Here is a 21,919-nt window from a genome sequence, read left to right on the forward strand (position 1 = left end):
TGTATAGCCCAAGGAAAGCAAACGTAACCAGTTTTCTTTAAAATCTGAAAAACTCTGCTGGGCATGGTGGTGCACACCTATCAGCCTAGAACTCAGGAGGCTGGAACAGAAGGACCTTGAGTTCAAGGCCAAGCTGGGCTATACAGCAAGAACTTGTCTCACAAAAAGAAACAACAAAACACCAAACCAAAATAATAATAATAATAATAATAATAATAATAACAAAAATGATGACTTCCGCCTGGAGCCGTGTCAGCTCTGTAGCTAGAGGACAGCTCTGGACAGATCCAGTTTCTTCTTTTGGGGCTCCAGTTATTGTGAAAAAAGCAGGCCAGGGTTCAGACCTGGGGCAGATCAATGCCTAGATCCTAGGAGAAGAGAAAAATCTACAGAAAAAGGTGGGATGAAAGAATGAGGCAAAACTTTCCGATAGAAATCAAACCGACTTGGTGTGTCGAATGCCCTCTCCCGAGGCAGTGTCAGAGGCTTTGGGGGGCTGATGGGGGCAGGCTTTACACTTCTGAGTTAGACAATGTCTTCTTCCATAAGCAGCGATATATATTAACTGTCATTCTATCTCCAGACAGTACTGAGCATCCCAGGGATGAGGGTGGACCCAATGGGTCAGAGCACCCTTGGGTGCTCAGGTCTCCTTCTCCAGAGGGGAGTGGTGGGGTTTGGTAGCAATTTTGTTAATAATGCCAGCGTTCTGAAAGGGAAGAAAACAAAACAAACAAACAAAATCCAACAGTGGGATATATATCCTAATGCTTGAAAATAAATAGGAAAGTTAAATTTCTCCTTCTGAAAATAAGGCAAAAACCAAGGCAAAAGCACGGAAAATAAAGGGCTGGTCCCCTTCATGGATTTGGCCCATAACTCGCTCCTAATGCCAGAGCTCACGAGGAAGTTAATCCACTTAACCAAGCATTGGCATGTTCGTCCTCCCTAGGTGTTCACACAGACTCTTTTGTGCTCTTGCCCCTGTGGAGGCGGGGCTCTGCCACTGGCCTTGCTAACTTTGTGACCATGTGTATCTGGGGGGACTTTTCTGCTTTGCATCTTAGAGGACATGGCCTCCAAATAGCAGTTCTGTTCCCATCAGAGTCACTTTTGGCCGCTGTCCCTACAGTCCCTGGGAGGCACCCCTCCCTGCAGTCGGGCATTATCAAAGTGGCTGGACATTTGTGTTTGGTGTAACGCCACAGCCAGCCGCTCTTGTATCGTTAATATGGATGCCTGGCATTGACTTAAGAGATTAAAGATAAACCATTATCTATCTAATAAATAAGACACACATCCTGGCAACAGCTTGAGGAGATGTCAAGGGTGCTAGGAGGCCACGCTGTCTTCATATAGCAATAGGCGTCTCCCCTTGTCCATTTTGTACATCAACCATGGAGTCTCTGCTGGGACCAGATGGCCCATTGAGAAGAAACAGCCTTGAATCCATAACTGGCAAGAGACACCAACCCAAGCCCATGCCTGGTGTGGGTTAGCAAGAAGGCCAGACAGCCCTTTGAGGTTCTTGTTCAGTTTGTCTTGAAACATGGTCTACTGGCCTCTTCTCTAGGGTGCGCTGAGGAAGCCCGGCAGGCAGAATTACCACACAGTTTTGGAGGCCTGCAGAGGACAGACGGCCACAGAGGCGATTGTGCACTGCACAGGGAAAGTCTGCCAGCATGTCCCAGGAACGTGGGTACTGCCGGTGGCATTGTCCCAAGAAGCTTTTCTGGTGTTGGGCTCCCATAGGTCACCTGGCCAAATTCCTCCTCTGGGATCTTCAGACCACTGGCAGAGAAGGGAAACAGAGTGAGCAATGTGGGTCCGAGCTGGGGAGACAAGCTGGGGACAGAGACTTTGGGGCAACATCATCCAATGTCACTGACGTCTCTCAGCAGCCAGGCCCAGTTCTAGGCCAGTTTCAGGGGCATCAACTTCTGAAACTCTGCCTTCAGCGACAGACAGACAATGAGTTACAGTAGAGGGGGTGGGGCTGTAACGGAGAAAGATGGGCTAGAGTAACGAGGAGAGTGGGGGACATATTTCTGTCAGGAGGGCTGCAGTTCAGCCAAACCCATGGCCGATTTCCCTGTCAGGAGTGGCAGGGGGAAACAGCCCCTCACTTCCCTCCTGTTTTGTCTCAGCACCTCTGTGCCATCTTGAAAAATGGTGGCCATTTTCTCCACCCAGCAGTATCTTCCCAGGAATGAAAGGGGAGAAGCTGTCTTGTACCTGTCTCAGAGTGGCAGCAAGCAGTCCTTCCCTTCAGAAGGGCGCTGGGCTTCTCGTGTCTGCAGACAAGGGCGCGGCACCACTCACAGTGTTTGCGGATGCGGCAGCAGCTGGCGACAGAAGGGACAGGCTGAGTTGCACCTGCCTGGCAGGGGAGCCCAGCTGGGCAGCCCTGGGTTCTCACATATCAGCCACGCCAGGACCCCGAGGACCAGGACAGTTACCGACCAGCCTCAAGGAACCTGTTGGCTGCTGCACAGACAGGGCCAGCATTATCGCTGGAGCTCTGCTCTAGGCTCCCTGGACCACCTGGCTCCAGATTCCCTAGTTGGCTGAGGGGACAGGCCAGCCACCTAGCTGCTTGCTGTCTCCATAAAGGGCCAGCTGAGAAGTTCTGCCAGTGTAGCAGTGGCTTCACAGAAGACACAAGGACTAAGACCAGCAGACCCTGGGGTTGGAGGCCATCACGCTTCAGGGGTGGCCAAGTCATCACTGGGCTTGTGTCCCAGATGCCTGATCAGCAGCAACTCACCAGGACAGTGTCTGTTATTGGTCTGTGTGCAACCTGGCCAGCTTTGGAGGACAAAAGCCTGGCCTTACTTTATACCCAGCCTCATCAAAATAACCTTTGTGCTTTCTGAAATCCCAGCCTTCAGTCAACCTGAACTGTGCTGCCAGCCTGCCTTTAACTGAAGAGTGACCTGGGCCAATTCAAACTAGGTAGGATCCTCTGAGCCCTTTGACTTAGAATAAATCAACCAGGGGTGAAGTCCTGCTTGGTGTCAGCTGCTGGGAATCCAACACTGTGAATCCAGGGCTCTGGTTGTACTAGCCAGGTCAGTGGGCAGCTGTAGGCAAGCTAATAGGATAAGACACTCCTGTGGTCTCCCTTGACCTGGGGCTCAACACAGCTCCCTGGAGGATACGGTTTAGAGGATGAGAGGGTGGTGGTGGGGAAAGAGGGAGGGCGCTGAAGGTGAGGACACCAGGGTGCAGCAATAGCATCGGGAGCCTCTGACTTCAGAATTTATCAAATGTTTTTTGCAGGGAGGAAGAACTTTGCTGCAGACCAAGGGCACTGAGCTGTTTCCAGCTCTCTCCAGAGCCCCTGACCAGCTCATAGGTTTTCAGAAGTTTCTGGGTTCATGGGCAGTGGTGGAGCATGTCTTTGAGTTGACATGATCTCTAGAAGAGCCTAGAACCACTGCTATTGCCCAACCGTGTTCCAGGTGTTTGCACATATTGCCTGACACCGGGTGGGGAGACATTAACCTTCTTAGCTGATGTCACTCTCACATCACAACAACGAGCTGGTGGCTCTTCTGTGTGGTCGTATTCTAGTTGCTCCCAGCAAGGCAGGCCGTTGGGGGACATTAACTCAGGGGTGGCAAATACTCACTGGATCAGCACACAGGTGACAATCAGGACAGCCAGGGCCACAATGGAGACCACCACCAAGGCAGTGATGGCCTGCTTCTTCTGACTGGCAGCGACCACAGCCAGGAGATCTGCATGCTCACAGCGAACACCCACGTACCCAGAGTGGCAGCTGTGGGAGAAAGGATTGTTAGCCTGCCTCCGACAGAGGGGCTCCTTTACCCAAGCTAAGTTGGGAGGATCTGGGCTTGTTGGACACGCCCCAGAGGGCCACTGCATCCCTTGTGATTGGAGACACAGGCGTGAGGCAGTGAGTGCCTCTTCCTTGCCATGGTGTTGCTTGCTGAGGGGAAACTTCCTCCCCTTCATCACCAAGGGAGCACTTGGGATCTCTGTACTTATGTCAGCTCTCGGGCACTGAGGATGAGAACTTTATTTGGGTAGGTGATGAAGCTCTATGTGTGCATGCTCATGCGTGTGTGCATGCTAGTGTAGGTGCATGGATGTGTGCACATCTGTGGAGGCCAGAAGTCAATGTTGGTTATCTTTCTCTCTCACCCTCTGCCTTATTTTGGAGACAGAGTCCCTTACTGTATCTGGAGTTCACCTGTATGGCAAGGCTGTCTGGCCACAGAGTTACAAGGATCCCCCTGCTTCTGTCTCCTCAGCTATGGGGTTAAATAAGTTGCTACACCATTTTTTCCCCATGGGTGCTAGCAATCTGGACTCAGGTCTTCATAGTCTTGTGGCAAGTATTTTACCAACTGAGCTCCAAATCCAGGTGTTTTTTTGTTTGTTTACTTGAGACAGGGTCTCCCTATGTAATCTTGGCTGTCCTGGAACTTGCTATGTAGACCAGGCTGGCCTCAAACTCACAGAGATCTGCCTGCCTTTGCCACCCAAGTGCTGGGATTAAGGGCACGTGTTATCATGCCTAACCCAAATCCAGGTTATTTTTAAGCCAAATTTGCTTATTTAGAATTTTGAATGAAAAAAATACACTAGATGAATAGTCAGTGTTTGCCTTTTCTGTCTTCATCAAGTTTAATTAGCCCCAAGTATATTTCCTGGGTGGCTCAGTGCATCGTCTGGTCCCTCCAGGAAGGGATGAGGGCCTGGCTGTCACCTGGTCACATCAGGACTGAGAAGCCTCTGGACTCCTGTGAGATCTTGTGTAACATGTCTGACCTCTACGCAGTGAGTGAAGGCATTAATGAGGTCAAAGTGTGAACGTGCATGCTAGTACGTGCATCGCCAGCCCATTCATTCCTGGTCTGGCTGCACCCTCAGCTTCTCTGGCTCTGTCATGCCAAAGGCAGCCTTCTGTGTGCGCAGGGTTGCTTAGTGGATGGTTCTTCATGATGGGCCGATGATGACGAGACATGGACCACTTGCTTTCCTGGCATTCCTCCAAGCACGCGACTCTTTTTAACAAAAAAGTGAATGAAGTGACACCCTGGTCCCTTTTTAAAATCCTCAATGTAAATATTGAGTTCCAACTCTCTCAGGCAGGAAGCTTCCTTGAGGAGCAACCCCACATCACATTCTGAATTAATATTATATATATTCCTAACTATGGCTAAGGTAGCTACTATTTTTAAGTCTATGCTTGAATTACCTTGTAACTTGTAGTTGTCAGGTAAGAGGGCTTTAAAGAGCACAGGAAGGACTTGGGTTTAAAGACCCGCCCTGGGGCACCTGGGGCTGTGTCTGGCTGGCTCTGCAGCCATCCCAGGTGGGATCCCTGAGTCCAGGCTCCTCAGTCGTCGGGCCCAGCTCTCATGAAGGCTCATGGAGGCCCAGGACAAACTGGGCATGTTTTCTCAGAACAGGGCTAAACATCAGCATTTGGATGCTGAAGGAACAAGTGTTGTAGGGGGCTTAAGGCTAATGGCAGCCCGGGATACAGGGCACACACCCTTGCCTGAATCACCTGAAGGTGGCTATTAGTTGAAGCCCAGATACTTGAGTTTATTGTTGTTTTTGTAGCCTTGGCTAGCTCACACTCACAATCCTCCTGCCTCAGCTTCCGAATGCCTGGATGGCAGCCGCGCACCACAGGCTTGGCTACTTGTTCTTTGGCTGGAGTTATTTCGTGTTTGGTGTGTTTTCTCATTTAATCTCGTTATGGGAACGTCGAGCCGCACTTTCCCTGCACCTGTTCTGGGGACTTGAAGGACATTTGTACCAAGTCCAAGACTGGGGTCTGGCGCCCTCTCCTTTGCCAGATGGTAGGCTTATGGTTTGGCGTCTTATCTTGTAAAGTAGAAAAGATTGGAGTTTCAGTTGAGCAAGCTGTAAAGAGCTTGTGTCCTTGGTAAATAGAAAGTTAGGCAGGGCTAACAGGGAAATAAAAGAACCTAGATAGACAGGCTGTCTACGTGGACCCTCATGGCTCAGTGCGGTGGGACGAAGACAAGATTTTATTTCATTAAAAAAAAAAAACCTGGGGGGAGGCAGAGAGGAGACAGCTCACTGGGTAGCCTCTGCCCTTTTCCCTGGGGGCAGATGGAAAACAACAGTGAACAGCCCCAGAACTGTTTGGTGATCAGCTGTTGGCTTGGGCCCACCCAGTCTGTGTTGCCCATGGCTAGACAACACTGGTCAGGTTCTCTCAGCCCATTCTCAAGTTCTAACTCTTCCCGGATGTCCCTCCTTTCCAGAGTCCCCCAGTTAGAGGTGTCCTTTCTGTGATGTTTGACATCTCCTCCATACAGGGTCTTAATCTCTCCCTCCTAGCATCCTGTGAGGTCAAGCAGCCCACACGGTCCCTCCTAGCCAGGTGGTCACACACGGGTTCTCGGGCACCTGGGATACATCCCTGACTCTCCCACACTGCAATCCACAGACCACCTTCTCCAGAACCACGAGCTTTCTTCACTGATTCACCCACTCGCCACCCCGTCCATTTTCCCGTGGCTCAGCAGTGCCTCCCAGACCCTGTCTGTCTTTGAACGTCTACAGCCCCGCCTGTGCCCACCCTCTCTCCCCAGCCCCTCGCTCCTGCAGGGCAGGCCTTGTCCTACAAAATGCCCTGTGAGTAGTTCCTTATGAGTGGGGAAAAAGACCAAACTTGACATCTCATCTTCTCTTTAGTTTCTAGTCTTCTAATATTAGACTTAATTATGCTGATTATTTTAAGCACAAGCCACATAAGGAGGGAGGAGTGTCACCTCACCTGGCGACAGATGAGTCACAGCCTCACTCTGCTGCTGCCTTTACCTCTGACAGGCACAGCAGAGTCCCCTGGGAGTTCTAGAAACTGCTGGGTTCAAGGCCATACCCTCGCTCTGGCCACCTGGGTGGCCCTAGCGTGCATACAGTCCGAGGAGTGCAGAGGTAGGACTGGCTTGGAATCTGGACCCAAGTTAAAATGCGTTGGCTCCTCCTCTACCTTCCTTCCTTCCTTTTCCTCCTTCAGCTCTGTCCCAGAATGACAGCTGTAAGAAAAGCCCTGGGCCAGGCACTGGACACGAGGGATAGAGGGGGCTGCACCTCCCGTTATAAAAAGAATCTGAATGACTTAAGTTTGGTGACAATGGGGGAAAGACGCGAGAGTGGCGCCTTCCTCATGGGACCACGTCCGCATTCAGAGAGGGTCTCCTGGGCCTGAGATAGTTGCTTGTCAGACATGTCTGCAATGCTGTCTGTCTTCCGTAACTCAGTAATTCAGGCCCTTTCCAGGCTGCTTCCCCAGAGTAAGAACAACAACAACAACAAAAATGAAAAAAGATAAAAGGAAGAATGGAAAAAAAGGAAGAGAAGAGTGTGGCCAGCCAGGCTGCAGGACTACAGGGCTGCAGATAAGTGTTGAGGACCCCAATCTCCTGTGCCTCTAGCAGAGGGTGGGCTGGGCTGTGCCTGCTGGTGGTTAAGGCCGCCAGTTACCTTGGAGCTTTTCCTAAGAGTTTTAACTGCAGGCCCCTCTGTTTTAGCCGTCTATGGCACCTCTCCTCCTCTAAGGATAGCTTTTGGGTCACCCTAAGTTCCCACTACTCCTGGCTCACAATGCTCTTTAAAAATATTATGAAATATGAAAACTGCAGCTGCCAAATGTTAAGGTTTTCCTTAAGGAAAAATTTCCCCAACTAGGAAAAGAATGCTTTAAGCACATTGGGAAGTATAAAAAATGTAATAAACATAGAGAAGTTCATACCAGTGCCATGGCGCCAGTGTGTGTGTGTGTGTGTGTGTGTGTGTGTGTGTGTGTATGCAAGCGGCTATAATTCATATAAATGTATGAAACTGTAAACTATAGAAGAGAGAGAAAGAAAAACAAACAAATAAACAAACAACAATAACAAAACCCAATAAGAAAAGAAACCTCAAGCCAGAATCTCAGGTTCTATCAGGCTGAGGATGTAGCTTAGAGCAAGAATGTTTGCCTAGCAGTCACAAAGACCTGGGTTCAATTCCCAGCAACACAGGAAAAAAAAAAAAAACCAAAACAAGAAACAAAAATCCTTTGCAAAGCCACTTTAAATGGAGCACAGTAATTTCTGTGCTTTAGCTTCACCAAATTCTTTCCACGCAGACGGTGCCGGGTGTGATAAGCAGAAGGCTGGGCATTATCTCTGTACTCAAAAATACTTTGTTTGTATTTCCGATTACATCCCCAGGACAGGAGCTCAAAGGTATACACAACTTGGCACAGGCTCTGTAGCCAACCTGGCCCGGATTCAAAGCCCTTTCTTCACTTCCTGTCTGGGTAACCTGGAGCCAGTAACAGCTCTTTACCACAGACTCTGCAGCGTGACAATAAAGTGCCAGTAAGCCCCGCCCCCAGTTAAGAACACTAAAGGGGCCTTGTGCTTTGTGGAGAGCAGCGTGAAGCCCACAGGCTATGTCTCTGTTAAAAATGAAATTAAACAGCAGGGGTGGGGAGGTGGTTCAGTTGGAAAGGGCTTGCTTGCCTTGCAGTTTGAGGACCTGAATTCCATCCCAAGCCAATCAAGGTGCTGGGTGCTTGTAGTCCCAGCAGACAGGAAGATTCCCGGGCTCACCGTCCAGCTGCCCTAACCTACTCGGGTGAACTCCAGGCCAGCGAGAGACTCTGTCTCAAAAAATAGTGTGGGCGTTGGAGAATTGGCTTCGGCGGTAAAGTTTTTGCTAGGCAGTCAGGAGGATCCGTGTTTAGACCCCCAGAACTCACAAGAAGTTGGGCCTTTAGTATGCTCGGGATTCCAGAGCTGGGAAGGCACAGACAGGTGTATTATTGGGCCGGCTGGCTGGCAAGCCTAAACGACTTGGTCATTATGAGGCCAGTGAGAGACCTGGTCTCACCAAACAAGGTGGGTCTGGGGAGATTGTTCGGTTGTGAAGATCACTTGCTGCTCTTGCAGAGGACCCAAGTTCATTTTTCCAGCAACCACACTGTTCCTCACAATGGCCTGCAACTCTAGTTCCAGGGGATTCAACGCCACCCTCTTCTGGCCATTGAAGGCATAAACACACACCCTACACACAAAGATAATCTTGAAAAACAACAAAAATCCCAGCCCAACAAGGTGGACAGAATTTGGGGAACAATGCTGAAGTTGACCTCTGACCTCCACACACACATGAACTTGATCCTGCCTATACATGTGTGTGTATGTGTGCACATGCACACATATACACACATGCGCATACACTCACAAAGGAGACAGTGTTAGACATGGTCTCTGTATGCTGTGCTGTGTTCTTTGGCAGGCGGCTGCTGCCCTGGTGACTTGCTGAGTCCCTCTGCACTGATCTCAAGGTGCCCATCAGAGCCTGAGGGTTGAGGACCAGGGGAAACTGTCTCTGAATGTTCATTATCAACTGGTGCTTTATATGCACCTCCCCACAGGGCTGGGCTGGGAGTGGACTCCCTAGGACTGGTGGGATGAGGATCGAGTTCACCTTTTCTTGCTCTCTGGAGAAATGAATTCGGGGCTGGGTGTGGTTCCGAGACAAAGCACTTGCTCAGCATGTGAAGGGGTCTGGGTTCCATCCCCAGCTCCGAAACAACAAAAAAGATGGATTCACCTGGTCCTATTCTTTCTTCCATGGGGCTGGGAGGCAGGGCTTCCTCTGCAGCCCAGAGTCAAGGGTCTCTTGGGCTGCCTTCACTGTCCCTGAGCCAGGGGGAAGGTGACACTTGTGTGAGCCCCTCCTGACAAAACTTGTAGGCTTATGCTGTGCGGGGAACAGGGCCTGGCAGTCTCCTGGAGGTTTTCAGTGATGACTACAGAATTTGCCTCCTGCCGCCTCTAGGTGTTCAGAGCTTAAAAGGTAGTCGTGGAAAAGAAAACTAAACCCTATTTAATTAATTCAAGTGTCCAGAGGCACAGCGGCAATTACCACGAAATCCTCACTACGTGTCTCTAAGGTATTGGTCCCTAAGGGGAATCTGAGGTTAAATGCGGCCAGGCCACTTAGTGTATGGGATACTTATCTGGATTTTAAATCAGGTCTATCTGACCCCCAGATCCAAAGAGACCCTTACTGTCTGCTTCAGGTGGAGGTGGGGAGAAAACAAAACCAGGACATAGGTTTTCTCCAGTCCTGTCATGGGTGTGGTGTGATGTCATGCTACCCTCTCCCCACACACTGGTGTTCAGATGCTAACAGAGCTGTCTGTGGGGGCTTCTATGCCACCTGGATCTGATCTCCTGTGGCTGCAAGGCTGCCTGTCTGGGCTGGAATGCCCATTGTGGTCCTCTCTCTCTAGGTGTCTGGCTATTCAGACTCACTGGTGTGCACCGTGGACAGAGTGGTCAGGGAGGGCAGAGTGATGGGGAATATTTTCTTTGACTGGGAGAGAGATGTTTTGCTCTGGGGTCTCTGTCAGGGTTTTCATTCCCAGGAACATCCAGGACAGGGGGGAAACTTCAGTCTCCTGTGGTTCCTCACACTATCACCCGTGTGAACTCTGCGGCCACCTGCCCAGGGCACCTTGGGGAAAGGGTGGGCCTCCCCTGACCTTCCATCTCCACAGTTTTCTGCTTTTGCATCTCGTCCTGCCAGCGAGATTTCCACGATGTTCAGAGGAACAATCTTGGGCTCATCTGAAGCAAACACATTTGAGGGTGATTTTCACAGTATCTGACTAGTGGTACTTTTTCATTCTCTAGTTTTAGAGTATGAAATGTCACTTTGGGTTTTCTGAAAACCTAGTGACTTTTTTCTTCTGGGAGAGTATGCTAGGAAGCAGAGTCTGCCTCTGTACTACACTCTCAACTTGCTGGGCTTCTTTACGAGGCCCTGACAGATGGGGCCCTACCTCAAGGTCTGTCAGTTTTATTGACCAGAATGTTGAGTGTGTCAACTCCTCAAAGGTGGGAGGTTCTTCAGAGCGGGGACAGAATGTTCTGACTTTCTCTATAGAGACTCAGAGTTTCTGGTCTGGTGGGAATTAGGTAGCTAGAACATTCTTCTGGTTACTATAAATATTAAAAAGGAGCAAGGTGTGGTCCTGTCTCCTACAGCTGATGCACCAGAAGGGATAGAGAAGCAAACCTCACCAGGTCTCCAGGCCCGACAACTTGCCTTGTCCAGACACGCTAGCTCTGTGCCCCCAGAGTGCTGTGCTGAGGGTAGGGCATGGCCCTCATGCCCCCCACAGTCTCTGCTGCTAAATGGATCTTCTGAGGATTAAAGGTCAATCATTCACAGCACTCAGGGCCATGTGAATGTCTGAGTGGCTGACTGTAAGCAGATAGAGGTGGTGGCAGGTGATGGACACCAACACTCTGCTTTGGTGTCAGGCAACACTGGGGAAAGGTGGGAACCAGAGAGCTGGAGAGGACAGCCATGATACGTGGTGATATGTGGGTAGCCGTGACTGGGTGATGCGTGGGCAGCCATGATACGTGGTGATATGTGGGCAGCTGTGACTGGGTGATGCGTGGGCAGCCATGATACGTGGTGATATGTGGGCAGCCATGATACATGGTGATACGTGGGCAGCCGTGACTGGGTGATGCGTAGTTAGCAGTGACTGGGTGATGCGTGGGCAGCCATGGCTGGGTGATGTGTGGTTAGCAGTGGCTGGGTGATGCGTGGGCAGCCGTGGCTGGGTGATGTGTGGGCAGTTGTGGTCTGTGGGAGGTCAGGGCAGCACTGTGTCTTCTGTTGAGTCAAGGGAAGCTGAGTGACAGCTGCAAAGTGTGAAGCCCAACTTCTAAAATGCACACAAAGACTTAGAGCCACCAGAGAAGAACACACAGTGTCACCTGTCATATTAACATGTCTGCCGACTGAATACTGCCCCTGGGCCACCAAGATCCAGTAGGGAAACTGAGAGAAGAGGGTGGTCACTGTTTTCCATGGCCTCAGCTTTCCAAGGTTGGCAGAACATCCTAATCTCGGCTCTTGGCCCTGAAGAAGTCTTGTGAAGAGTGGGTAGGAGCAACCCTGACCTTTCTCTGGAGTAGGGCTCACCTGCCAGAGGAAAATGCCCAATCCTTTCTTGATGACTTGAGGTGAATTCTGTGACAGACACATCTACGACCATCTTGTCACAGCTGCCACAGACAGATGAACAACTGCAAATATCCCTTTCTGAACTTAACAAGGCTCCCTCTGCTCAGAGGGTGAGGGATTTCTCCCAACAGGTTCTGGCCTCCAACTGCATCTGCTGCCTCCCTCCCTGGTGTGCACTCTGATCTGCAGCAGCCCCTGGAACCCTGGGTCTGGAACCCTGGGTCTGGACACCTTTCTGCTTGTCCTCTGGTCAGCCCCACATCTGTTAAGTGGCCTTTCTCTCTGACTCCACTGTCCATGGCAGTTACCAGTGGCTGCGTGTGTGTGTTTGTGTGTGTGTGTGTGTGTGTGTGTGTGTGTGTTTGTGTGTCAGACATGCACCCTACTGCATCTGGCTTTTATGTGGGTTCTGGGCATCTGAACTCATCAGGCTTAAGTGGCAAGTGCCTTACCCCTCTGAGCCATCTCCCCAGTCCTCGTGTGCTGAGAAGGCTTAGCACCTGCATGGCACTTGGCAGTACTTTGTGAGGCTCAAGGGAAATGGGAGCCACCAAGGTGTGCATGTGTCCTGACCCTCTGCGTCCCTTCCGGCTACTTCCCAGGCTGGACACAAAGTGTTGGCTGAAAGGGAACTTCATTACAGAGGTGCGGGTGCCCAGGTCAATACCTTCCCCCAGGAACTCCAAGCAGAGAACTAAACTCTAGTCAGAGATTGCTGTTAAAAACAGATCCCGGCTCTGGCCTCCTGGGCTCCTCCTCTACCCTGGGCACTTGGTTGGCAGCTCTCACCCTTCAGCTTCCGTCCTTTGGGTCTCAGATCCCTGGCCAGCTTCATAGAAGTAAACGTTCTATTCACTGGGTGCCTGACCGCCCTCTGGGGACTAGGGGGTACTTACACACATGCCGGCTTCTCCTCCTGCACCAGAAACCTGCAGGTTCCATGGAAGCAGAACTGAGTGTGGGAATCCGGGCAGTCGTTGAAGTGAGACACCACTGCAGCCGCCACGGGGGAGTCTGCTGGGGCGAAGAGACAGAGGTCAGACCTGGCACAGCTCATACCTGGGAGGGACTTCTGACCCCACCCAACACCCCCTGCAGAACTCTCAACTGTCTAATGCCCAGCCAGGGCCCAGAGTCTTCATCAAGAACTCTGATTATTATTCTAAGATTATAAAAGAATTCCTCCAAAGGCTTTGGTATAATTCAAAGATAGCTAGTTTGAGTCATTTTTGCAAAGAAGTTTTTTTTTTAATAATAGCCCTAATGATAATTTGTTTGTAGTTGGGTGTGGCAGCACACAGCTGTAACCCCAACACTCAGAAGGTAGAGGAGCAAGGGTCAGGGGTTCAAGGTCAACCTAATCCATAAACTGAGTTTGAGGCCAGTTGGATCCCATTGTCTTAGAAATCAAAAAGGGGCTAGAGAAACAGCTCAGTGGGTAAAGTGCTTGCTGGACAAACACGGGAGCCCGAGTTTGAGCTCTTCTGCCCCCACAAAAAGACATAGTGGTGAGGACTGTGATTCCAGCACTGGTGTCGGGGCAGCGCTCTATGCCTCGTGGCAGAATGAACAAGGATGCTCATCGGACAGAAATATACAGACACATAGGCAGGCGGGGCTCAGCTTTCCCGCTTCCATGTCCAGAGAGCTATTGAAGAAGACATAGTGGGCAATGGCAGATAACCTCCTCAACCGTGTCCCAAAGATCCCTGCAGAAGCGCCTGCAGTGTCCCCTCTCCCGGGCCATCTCATGGAGTCCACACCATAAAGAAACTGCAGTAGCAGGCGCAGTGAGAGTCGCTGACACCTGTTCTCAGTCCTCAGAGCACAGGGTGAGAACAAGAAGCCCGCTGTAAGTAGAGTGTACACTTCTGGTTCTTTGTGTTTTGAGCCTCGTGTAGCCCAGGTTGGCCTTGAACTCACTGTGTAAGCGGGCTGTCTTTGAACTCTTCCTGCCTCCACGTCCCAAGTGCTGGGATTATAGGAGTGTGACACCACACCTGGTTTATGTAATGCTGGGGATGAAACCAGGCCGGCACTCTACAGTTTGGCTTCATCCCCAGCCCACTTTGGTCCTTCATACAGCCGCCTACCTGCCTTCTGCTTAGAAAGCATGCGTCCGGTCCTTTCTGGTACCCTCTGTCCTCTTCAGGGCAAAGGTCTCAGAAAGGATGAAGCACATGTTACAACTAAACAGCAGTTTTTTTTAAACCCTTTGTCTTAATTACAGCGATACATTTGCTCTTGAAACTTTTCTAGAAGCTTCACAGACTTCTGGATTATGAAAGTAGTCCACCGAAACCACCAACATACAGTAAAAGTCACCTCAGAGACGAACGCGCACACATTCTTAATCCTCAACCCATTGGGAGTCATAAAAACACACACCACACAGCGACACGCTTGTGGGCTTACATCCCTGTTCTAAAGTCAAGTGTGAAGCCATGGCGACCAGGAAACCATCCTTGTCTGGGACCCACAGAAGTGTTTGTGGCCACCCAGGACACCTCAGCATGCGCTCAGATTCACAGGCAAGCACATTCCTACTGATGTTCAAGGTGGGAAGGCTGGGGAGGGCTCATGCGTGTTGAGGGCAAAGATAAAAGATGGGCTTGCCAGGGTATCATCTCCGCTTCTGGTGGGGGGAGCATTGCCTCTAGTTTATCTAAGTAAGTTTATGAGAAGACCCCCAAGCTCCCAATATCTTCTCCCAAGGTTGGGTCCCTCAGCATTTTTTTCTCCTTTTGTTCTTTTAAATGAAAAAGTGTGTATGTGTGTGTGTCTGTGTGTGTGTGTCTGTGTATATGTGTCTGTATGTATGAATATGTGCGTGTGTCTATGTGTGTGTGTGTGTGTGTGTGTGTGCTTGAGTTCTCTGGAAGAGCATTACTACATCTTAACCACTGAGTCATATCTCCACCTCTTTCTATTTCTCTATGGGGTTATGTAGCCCAGGCTGGCCCCAAATTTATATTAATCTTCTTATGTTAGTTGAGGGCTAGGATTCTAGGTGTGTAGCACCACACCTGTCATTCATCCCCCTCTCCCCTCCTCTCTCTTCTCTGTCTAAAAACTCAACATAATATCAAGAGATGAAGGAAAGCTTAAAAGCACGCTCAGGTAGAAAAGGTGGGGTGATGGCTACTGGGCAGCATCCAAAGGAGGGCTGTCTTGCTGGTGCACACGCAGGGCAGGGCGGGCTGGCCCAGTTCCCTGCCCTGGGCCATCTCGGCCAGGCACCATGTCTGATTAGCTCTGGGACTGATAGGAAAAGCAAATGTTCTGGTTGGGGAGCAGCTCAGCACCAGGCACTTGCTAGCAGCTGGAGTTTCAAAACTGCTCAGTTCCTGTTGTTGTGAAGCTGACGAGAGGCCCCTACATCCTGGAGACCCGACACTCATCCTGCAGACATCACTGTCCTCTGGGGAAGCTGGGAAAGAGAGACCACAGACCCACTAATAGGGCCTAGAGCCCGGCCCAGCTCACAGAAAGAGTCTGGAATAGTCATCAGGGGTTGAGGAAATCCCTGCTTCAACCCACAGGGGGTTCAGAAGTCTGGGCAGACACAGTCTGCAGTGTCTTTGGGAGCTGGAATGGGGAAGCTCCAGGGTCGCTGCAGCCATACCCGAGTGGTCCCGAGGAGCAGCCCTAATTGGCCTGTGTCTAGCTAGTGGGGGCCTGTGAGGCTGTGGCGCTTCACTTTTCCCCAGATGTGGTGTTTGCCTGCTGTAAAGCTGACATCACTCAGAGCTCCTTCATCACTTCCTCCAGGAGGCTGAGTAACTTTCCGACAGTTTCGACGTGACATCTAGCAGGATCATCTGCCAAGGCTAGTAGTCAGAGGCAACAATAGCAGGGCTGACTACTGCTTCTTGGATGTCCGGGAGGAAAGATGAATTAATGAATATGAGAGTCCCCAGTAGCCCCCTCATAGCCAGGGAAAAGCAGACGTCAGAAGGGTGCCCCCTGCAGGGCTAGATGAGTATTTCACCTTGTGGCCAGGCTGGAGGCCTCATGGTCAGGGAGGGTTGGTTCAGGGCAGCAGGCCTGGCTACAGGGCTGAAACTCCTTGCTCAGGACAGATGTGCCACAAGTAAAGGAACAGGCCTTCCCCAGAGGGAAGAAATGCCACACTGCGGTTAGGGGTGAATGGCCCAGGTCACAGGCCCCAGCCTACACGTCCCCGTTGGTGAGTGGGGCACTTGTGGGTTGGGGAGAGCAAGCCTTTGTTTTTTTGAGGCAGGATTTCATTCTAGCCCAGGCAGACTTCAACCTCATGACAATCCTCCTGCCTCAGTCCTTTGAGTTTTGGGTTATAGGCCATGAGTCACCATGCCCAGCTCAACGGAACTCTACAAATAATTCTGAAGAGGAAGGATGCCATCGGCACTGTGTGGTCATACCACCGACTGTCAGCAGACAGAGGAGTACCCCTTCCAGGAAGACAGGCAGCGAGGGCCACTCCTGCAAGACGGAGGCAGGCCAGCTTCAAGGGCGCTAAAAGAGTCATCAGAGGATAAAAAAGCAGTCATGTCACTTCCGTTGCTGAAGTTAGTAATGTCTCATTCTCAGGCTGCATCAGCTGGTAAGGGGGAGTCCCAGGTTCTTAGAATGCTCACTGACAGACTCCTTGAACGAGAAAATGGGCCAGTGAGAGGGCTCAGCTGGTAAAGGGGCTTGTTGCCAAACCCAGTGAACTGAGTTGGATCCCCAGGACCCACATGAGGGGAGGGGAGCCCTCTGACCTTCACACATGTGCTACGGTACACTCTCTCCACTACACAGTCATGTAATAAATAAATACATATAAAGGTAAAAGTGCTTTCTAAAGCTGAATCCCAGGACACAGACATTCTAGATCCTTCAGCAGTCTTTCCTGTACTGGCTGACTCCAACCCTGCTTGTCTCCATCAGTTCCCTGCCTGGAAACTGACTTTAGGACACCTGAAAGGTGTCCTCCTAGACTCTCATTAAGAGAAAGGGCTTTTCATTATTTTGCCAAACCTCGCACTGTACAGCCCGTGGCTAGAGGTTTTCAGACACAGAAACTAGCATTCAGGTAAACTTCCAGACAGCTAGACGGTGCTAGAACTAGACACTTAGGTTGTTTTTCTCTGACTTGGAGCAAATAAAAGGCTGTAGGGAGTCAGGATGCTGCCCAAGTCTGGGAAGACAAGTGCCGAGAGGCGCATGAACAGCATCGACAAGTTCCTGTGAGCAGCAGGGAAGGGCAATACCAACAGGCACGGCTCTAAGCAGAAGAGATGCTTTTAGAGAAACAAGAGAAAATTCTGCCGTTCACAAGAGGACGAAACTGAAGATGGTGGTTTCTCATTCCCTCAAAGGAACAGTAGCCAGAGCCATACACAAGTGCACAGAGATTTCTAGATTCATGAGTGATGGTTCACTGAGGAGCACCTGGGGTGTACTGAGGGCCCCAGCCATGACCACTGAACCTCTGTGCAGCATGGCATTCATGCCCAAGAGACTGGGAGCTTCTGGTTCAGGGCAGGCTTGGGTGAAGCCAGAATACTTTCTACAGCTTAAAGTAAGACCCTGGGGGACAACGCAGGAACAACTGGTCCAATTTGATTTCACTTGCTCATTTTTAGTTCCAGGCAAAACAAGATACATGAATGAACAAAGTTCAAAGATAACCGTCCTACAAAAATACTGGCTACTTTGGTCCATTGTCGGCTTTAGGGTGTCACTGGCGATACCACACCTGGGAGGGAGGGGCTTTCCTGCTGTGCTCACTTAAGTCAGAGGCAGAGGTGGCATCAAGTTGAAGCGTCTTTCCATCTTAAGAAGGGAGCTGGAGTACAGACATGTCAGGACCCTGTTGTCGCGGAGGTACCCAAGTTTACAATTTTAGCGCAGTTGGGTTTTCTGAGGCTGAGCTATGACGGTGACAGCTAATGTCACTAACAGTAGCCACTGATGGGTTGTCTAACTACAGGCACCACACTCAACACGATGAAAGTCCATTGCTGTCCCTTCTGCCACAGAGGGTGGCGACATTAGTTCAAGGCTGCTCACTCAATAAAGGGCAGAGCTGAGACCTGAATTTAGGGGTGGTCACTCTGGCTTCTTCCTCTGACACCTGACAGTCACTACAGGGTGTGGATATGTGTGAAGAGGGGCAAGAAATCCTTAGTGGGCACCGTCACACACAGACGACTTGTTCAGAGAACAAACAAACCTGGGATTACCAAGACATTCCAGGAGAATTTTAGGATTAAAGGGGCTGAGATTTTCAAAGCAAATGGCTTTAATTTGCAAAGAAAATTTAGAAGCCTAAAATAAAATGTCAGTGAGCTAACATGAAGTGTAGGATGGAACCCGCCTCTGTGTGTCCCACCAAAGTCACAATATGCAGATTTCAGCTGACCGCCTAACTGTACGCTGGGTGTTACTGGGGACACTGCATCCCTTGGAGAAGGGAAAGCCAGTTCCACTCTAACCTGCATTCTAGATCACAGACTAAGGACGGCGGAGGACAGATGGCTCCCTTCCCACAGCTGTTATTGTTCTGTGAGACCCTGGGCTTAGCCTACAGGTCTTTCCTTTTGTCTATACCAAAGCCTTGGTAATTTTAAAGGAAAAAGAAAATCAGGTCATGGTTTTGCTTTGAAGACAGATGCCAAATGTCCTCCACCTCAGCATTTTAAACATTTGATTTCAAACAGAAGGACCGCTTCTTTCATATCTTTAAAGCAGAAAGCCCCTTATTCTAATTTCATGTTCTTAGGTGTCAGTCAGCGTTCTGAGAACACTTCACCTCTGATTTCCATTCACGCAGCCAACAAGGGTATACCTGTACTGAGCGCTCAGAATCAGGATAGGAGGGGCTCCTGGAGACGCAGGTGAGCCCTGCCAGCAGGGGAATTCTGCCCCAGCTTTGTGGAAGGAAGAGTCCCGTTAGAGCCCAGGGCTACCTGCCTTTGCCAGCTCTGTGAGCCTCTATTCTCTTTATAAATACCAAAATTGTTAGGTAGAGTGGCTGGCAGGAAACCCTCACTCAGCCCTGGGGGGGGGGATGCTCCCTCCTGCTAAGTCTTTGAACCCTAATCCCTTCAAACCCTCTGCATCTAGGGTTATAAACACTGCGGAGATGGCGGTTTTTCTAGAACATTTTGTGTCCTCAGAACTTTTGGGGATGGTACCCAAGGCCTTGCACATCTGAGACAAACGTTCTACTGCAGAGCCACACTCCCTGTCCTCGGACCCTCCAACAGATGTCTTACTTACGTGATCTGAACATAAAGACTCCATGGGCAGATGATGTGCCTAACTTTGAGTGAGGGTCTGGGGTACTAAGAGGTGGACTGGAGACAAAGCTCGGAAGCCTTAAAATCCCTGGAGCAGGAACTGCAGAGATGCTTAGTGAGGAAAGGCATTTGTTACCAAGATTGACGGCCTGAGTTTAATCCATGGATCCACACAGTGGGAGGAGACGAGATAGCCTCTGACCTTTCCCGATGTCCCACAGCATGCGTATACGCACACCCAGACGTGGGTATAATATAAATAAAATGTAATCATAATAATGATAATAAAAACTATAGGAGTAAAATCAGGCATGGTGATGTGAGCGTATAATAACCCCAGCAGCATGCAGCAGGCCGAGGCGGGGTGGGCCGTGAGTTTGAGGCTAGCCTGGGATACACAGTAAGTCCCTTTCGAGTGTGCCACTGGCGTCAACAGAAGACCTTCTGTCAAGATCACGTTCCAAGGAGCAGGGTCGAGATGTTGGGAGGGGATTATGGGTAATTTTCTTCTTTTGTAGTTTTTTTTTTATTATTATATTTCACAAGATGATGACTTTAAGAGTCTGAAACAACACCGAAGCTTCAAACTTCATGAGACTGGGGGCACAAAGCCTGGCTTTATTTTTACTGTCTTAATCACAGGCTGTATATAGGGCTAGAGAAATTGGGCTGTAGGAGTCTGGATTTGAATTTGAACTACAGCAACAACAACAACAACAAAACCGTGGAACTCCCTCAGGCTCGGTCACTGGCAGCGAAAGCTGGAGAATGGTGCTGCCCCCTCCTTCAGTCTCAGGAGCCTTAGAAACGTTAGGACCCATGAGTGTGATGCTCAAGTCCCTCATGAGTTCTGTGGCATTGACTATAACCCCCAAATGTCCTCTTGTATGCTTGGATTGCTCCCAGAACACACCCAGTGCCCAGTGCAGTGGAAATGAGGCACGATTGGATTGTTGCTGTATCACATCCGTTAGGGGGTAGTGACAGAAAGTCTTACGAGTGTAGCACACATACAATTTTTGTTCAAGTGTCTTTAAGTGGAGGTTGGCTGAATCTGTGGTACAAATCCATGAATGTAGAGTGTCTATAATTGCTTAGAGGAGACAGAACATGTTCAGATGAGAGACGCTTGGCAATGGGACTAGATACACGGCTCCGTCGCTAAGAGGACTTGGTGTTTTTGCGGTAGCCACAATCAGCTCACAACCACATGTAACTCCTGCTCCAAAGAATCTGATGCCCTCTTCTGGCCTCTAGGGCACCTGTACTCATGTGGCACACTCACACACATGCACTCACACACATGCGCACACACAAAATCTTAAAAAAACTACAAGCTCTGAAGGACACGGCACCTATGTGATTCCATCTCTAACCACACTTGTGTCTTGTGTGTAAGGGTGCATGTGTGGGTTGTGTATGGGTTCATGTGCACACGTGTCCATTTGTGTGTGAAGGCCAGAGGACAACTTCGAGTGTTGTTCCTCAGGAGCTCACCATTTCAGATGGACTGCTGGTCAGTCAGCCACAGTACCCTTCCCTGGCTGTCCTTCATGCAGCCCTGGTTACAGTCATGCGTCACTAAGCCTGGCTTTGAACTCAGGTCCTCATGTTTGTACACTGAGCACTTTATCCACTGAGCCATCTCTCTCACTCCAGAACTTTGCTCTGAAAGAATAAAATGTTGGGAGGTCCCCACCACAGCAGGGACAGGTAGCTTCTTAATCGTTTCCAAGACATGCTGGGTCTCAGACAAAGGCTGCATATTTCAGTGAAGAAATTTCCACCCACAGTCAAGGAACCAAAGCCAGGACAAGTCTTGGATTCTCTTGGGAATATCAAGTTTTCTTATCTACACGTTAAAGAATCTTCAGGCATTTTTATGGATTTAAACTCAGAAACAGATTTGTCTTTCCCAACTCACTGAGCAATCATTTCTATTGGCTACTTCTTAAAGAACACCAGCAAAGATGCAAAGTTCTTGGAAGTTCCCCTAGGACATCATGGCGACTCTCGTGTCTGGGCTCCTGATGAGCAAATTCTCTTCTGACTTTGGGTGGTTTCTCACTGTAACCTGTGCACAGACTTCTCTGTCTTTACCCTTTGTCTTGACAAGACATATGAAAGCAAAAGTATACACAGAGGCGGTAACTTTTCCCCAGTCTTGCTCTAACTTTATCTCACCTGCTCCAAAAACTGAATTTACCCTCCTCCTGTGTGTGTGTATACACATGTGCATGTGTGTGTGTACATGTGTGCATGCACAGACTGATGTTGCTTTCTTCCTCTATTACAATCCACCTTATGTTTTGAGACAGGGTCTCTCACTGAAGCAGCGATCCAGCTTGGCTGGCTGGACAATGAACTCCAGCAATCTTCCTGCTTTTCCTCCCCACTCCCCAAATACTGGGATTAAAGACCTTGACTGCTATACACTGCTATTTTTTAATTATTATTATTATTTTTAGTGTGGGTGCTGGGAATCTCAGGTGTGCACAGCAAGCCCTTTATCCACAGAGTCATCTCTTCAGCCCTTGATTTTTAAACTCATAGATCAGACATCCATGTCTCCATCACAGATCAGACAT

The 21,919-nt window shown here is 49.9% G+C and overlaps 1 protein-coding gene across 1 annotated transcript in view; it reads right to left on the reverse strand.

Annotated features, from left to right (window-relative positions):
- Positions 1-1,626: 1,626 nt before the first annotated feature.
- The window catches only part of Tgfa (transforming growth factor alpha), an 84,736-nt gene continuing 64,443 nt past the window's right edge, over positions 1,627-21,919 (reverse strand). The window contains 4 exon segments of the mRNA XM_048416497.3: positions 1,627-1,791; positions 2,236-2,345; positions 3,635-3,784; positions 12,957-13,074. Of these exon segments, the coding sequence (XP_048272454.2) occupies positions 1,784-1,791; positions 2,236-2,345; positions 3,635-3,784; positions 12,957-13,074 (386 nt within the window). The 3' untranslated portion in view covers positions 1,627-1,783.

The sequence above is a fragment of the Myodes glareolus genome, chromosome 6 (assembly GCF_982192425.1).
Source record: "Myodes glareolus chromosome 6, mMyoGla1.1, whole genome shotgun sequence".
NCBI lineage: Eukaryota > Metazoa > Chordata > Mammalia > Rodentia > Cricetidae > Myodes > Myodes glareolus.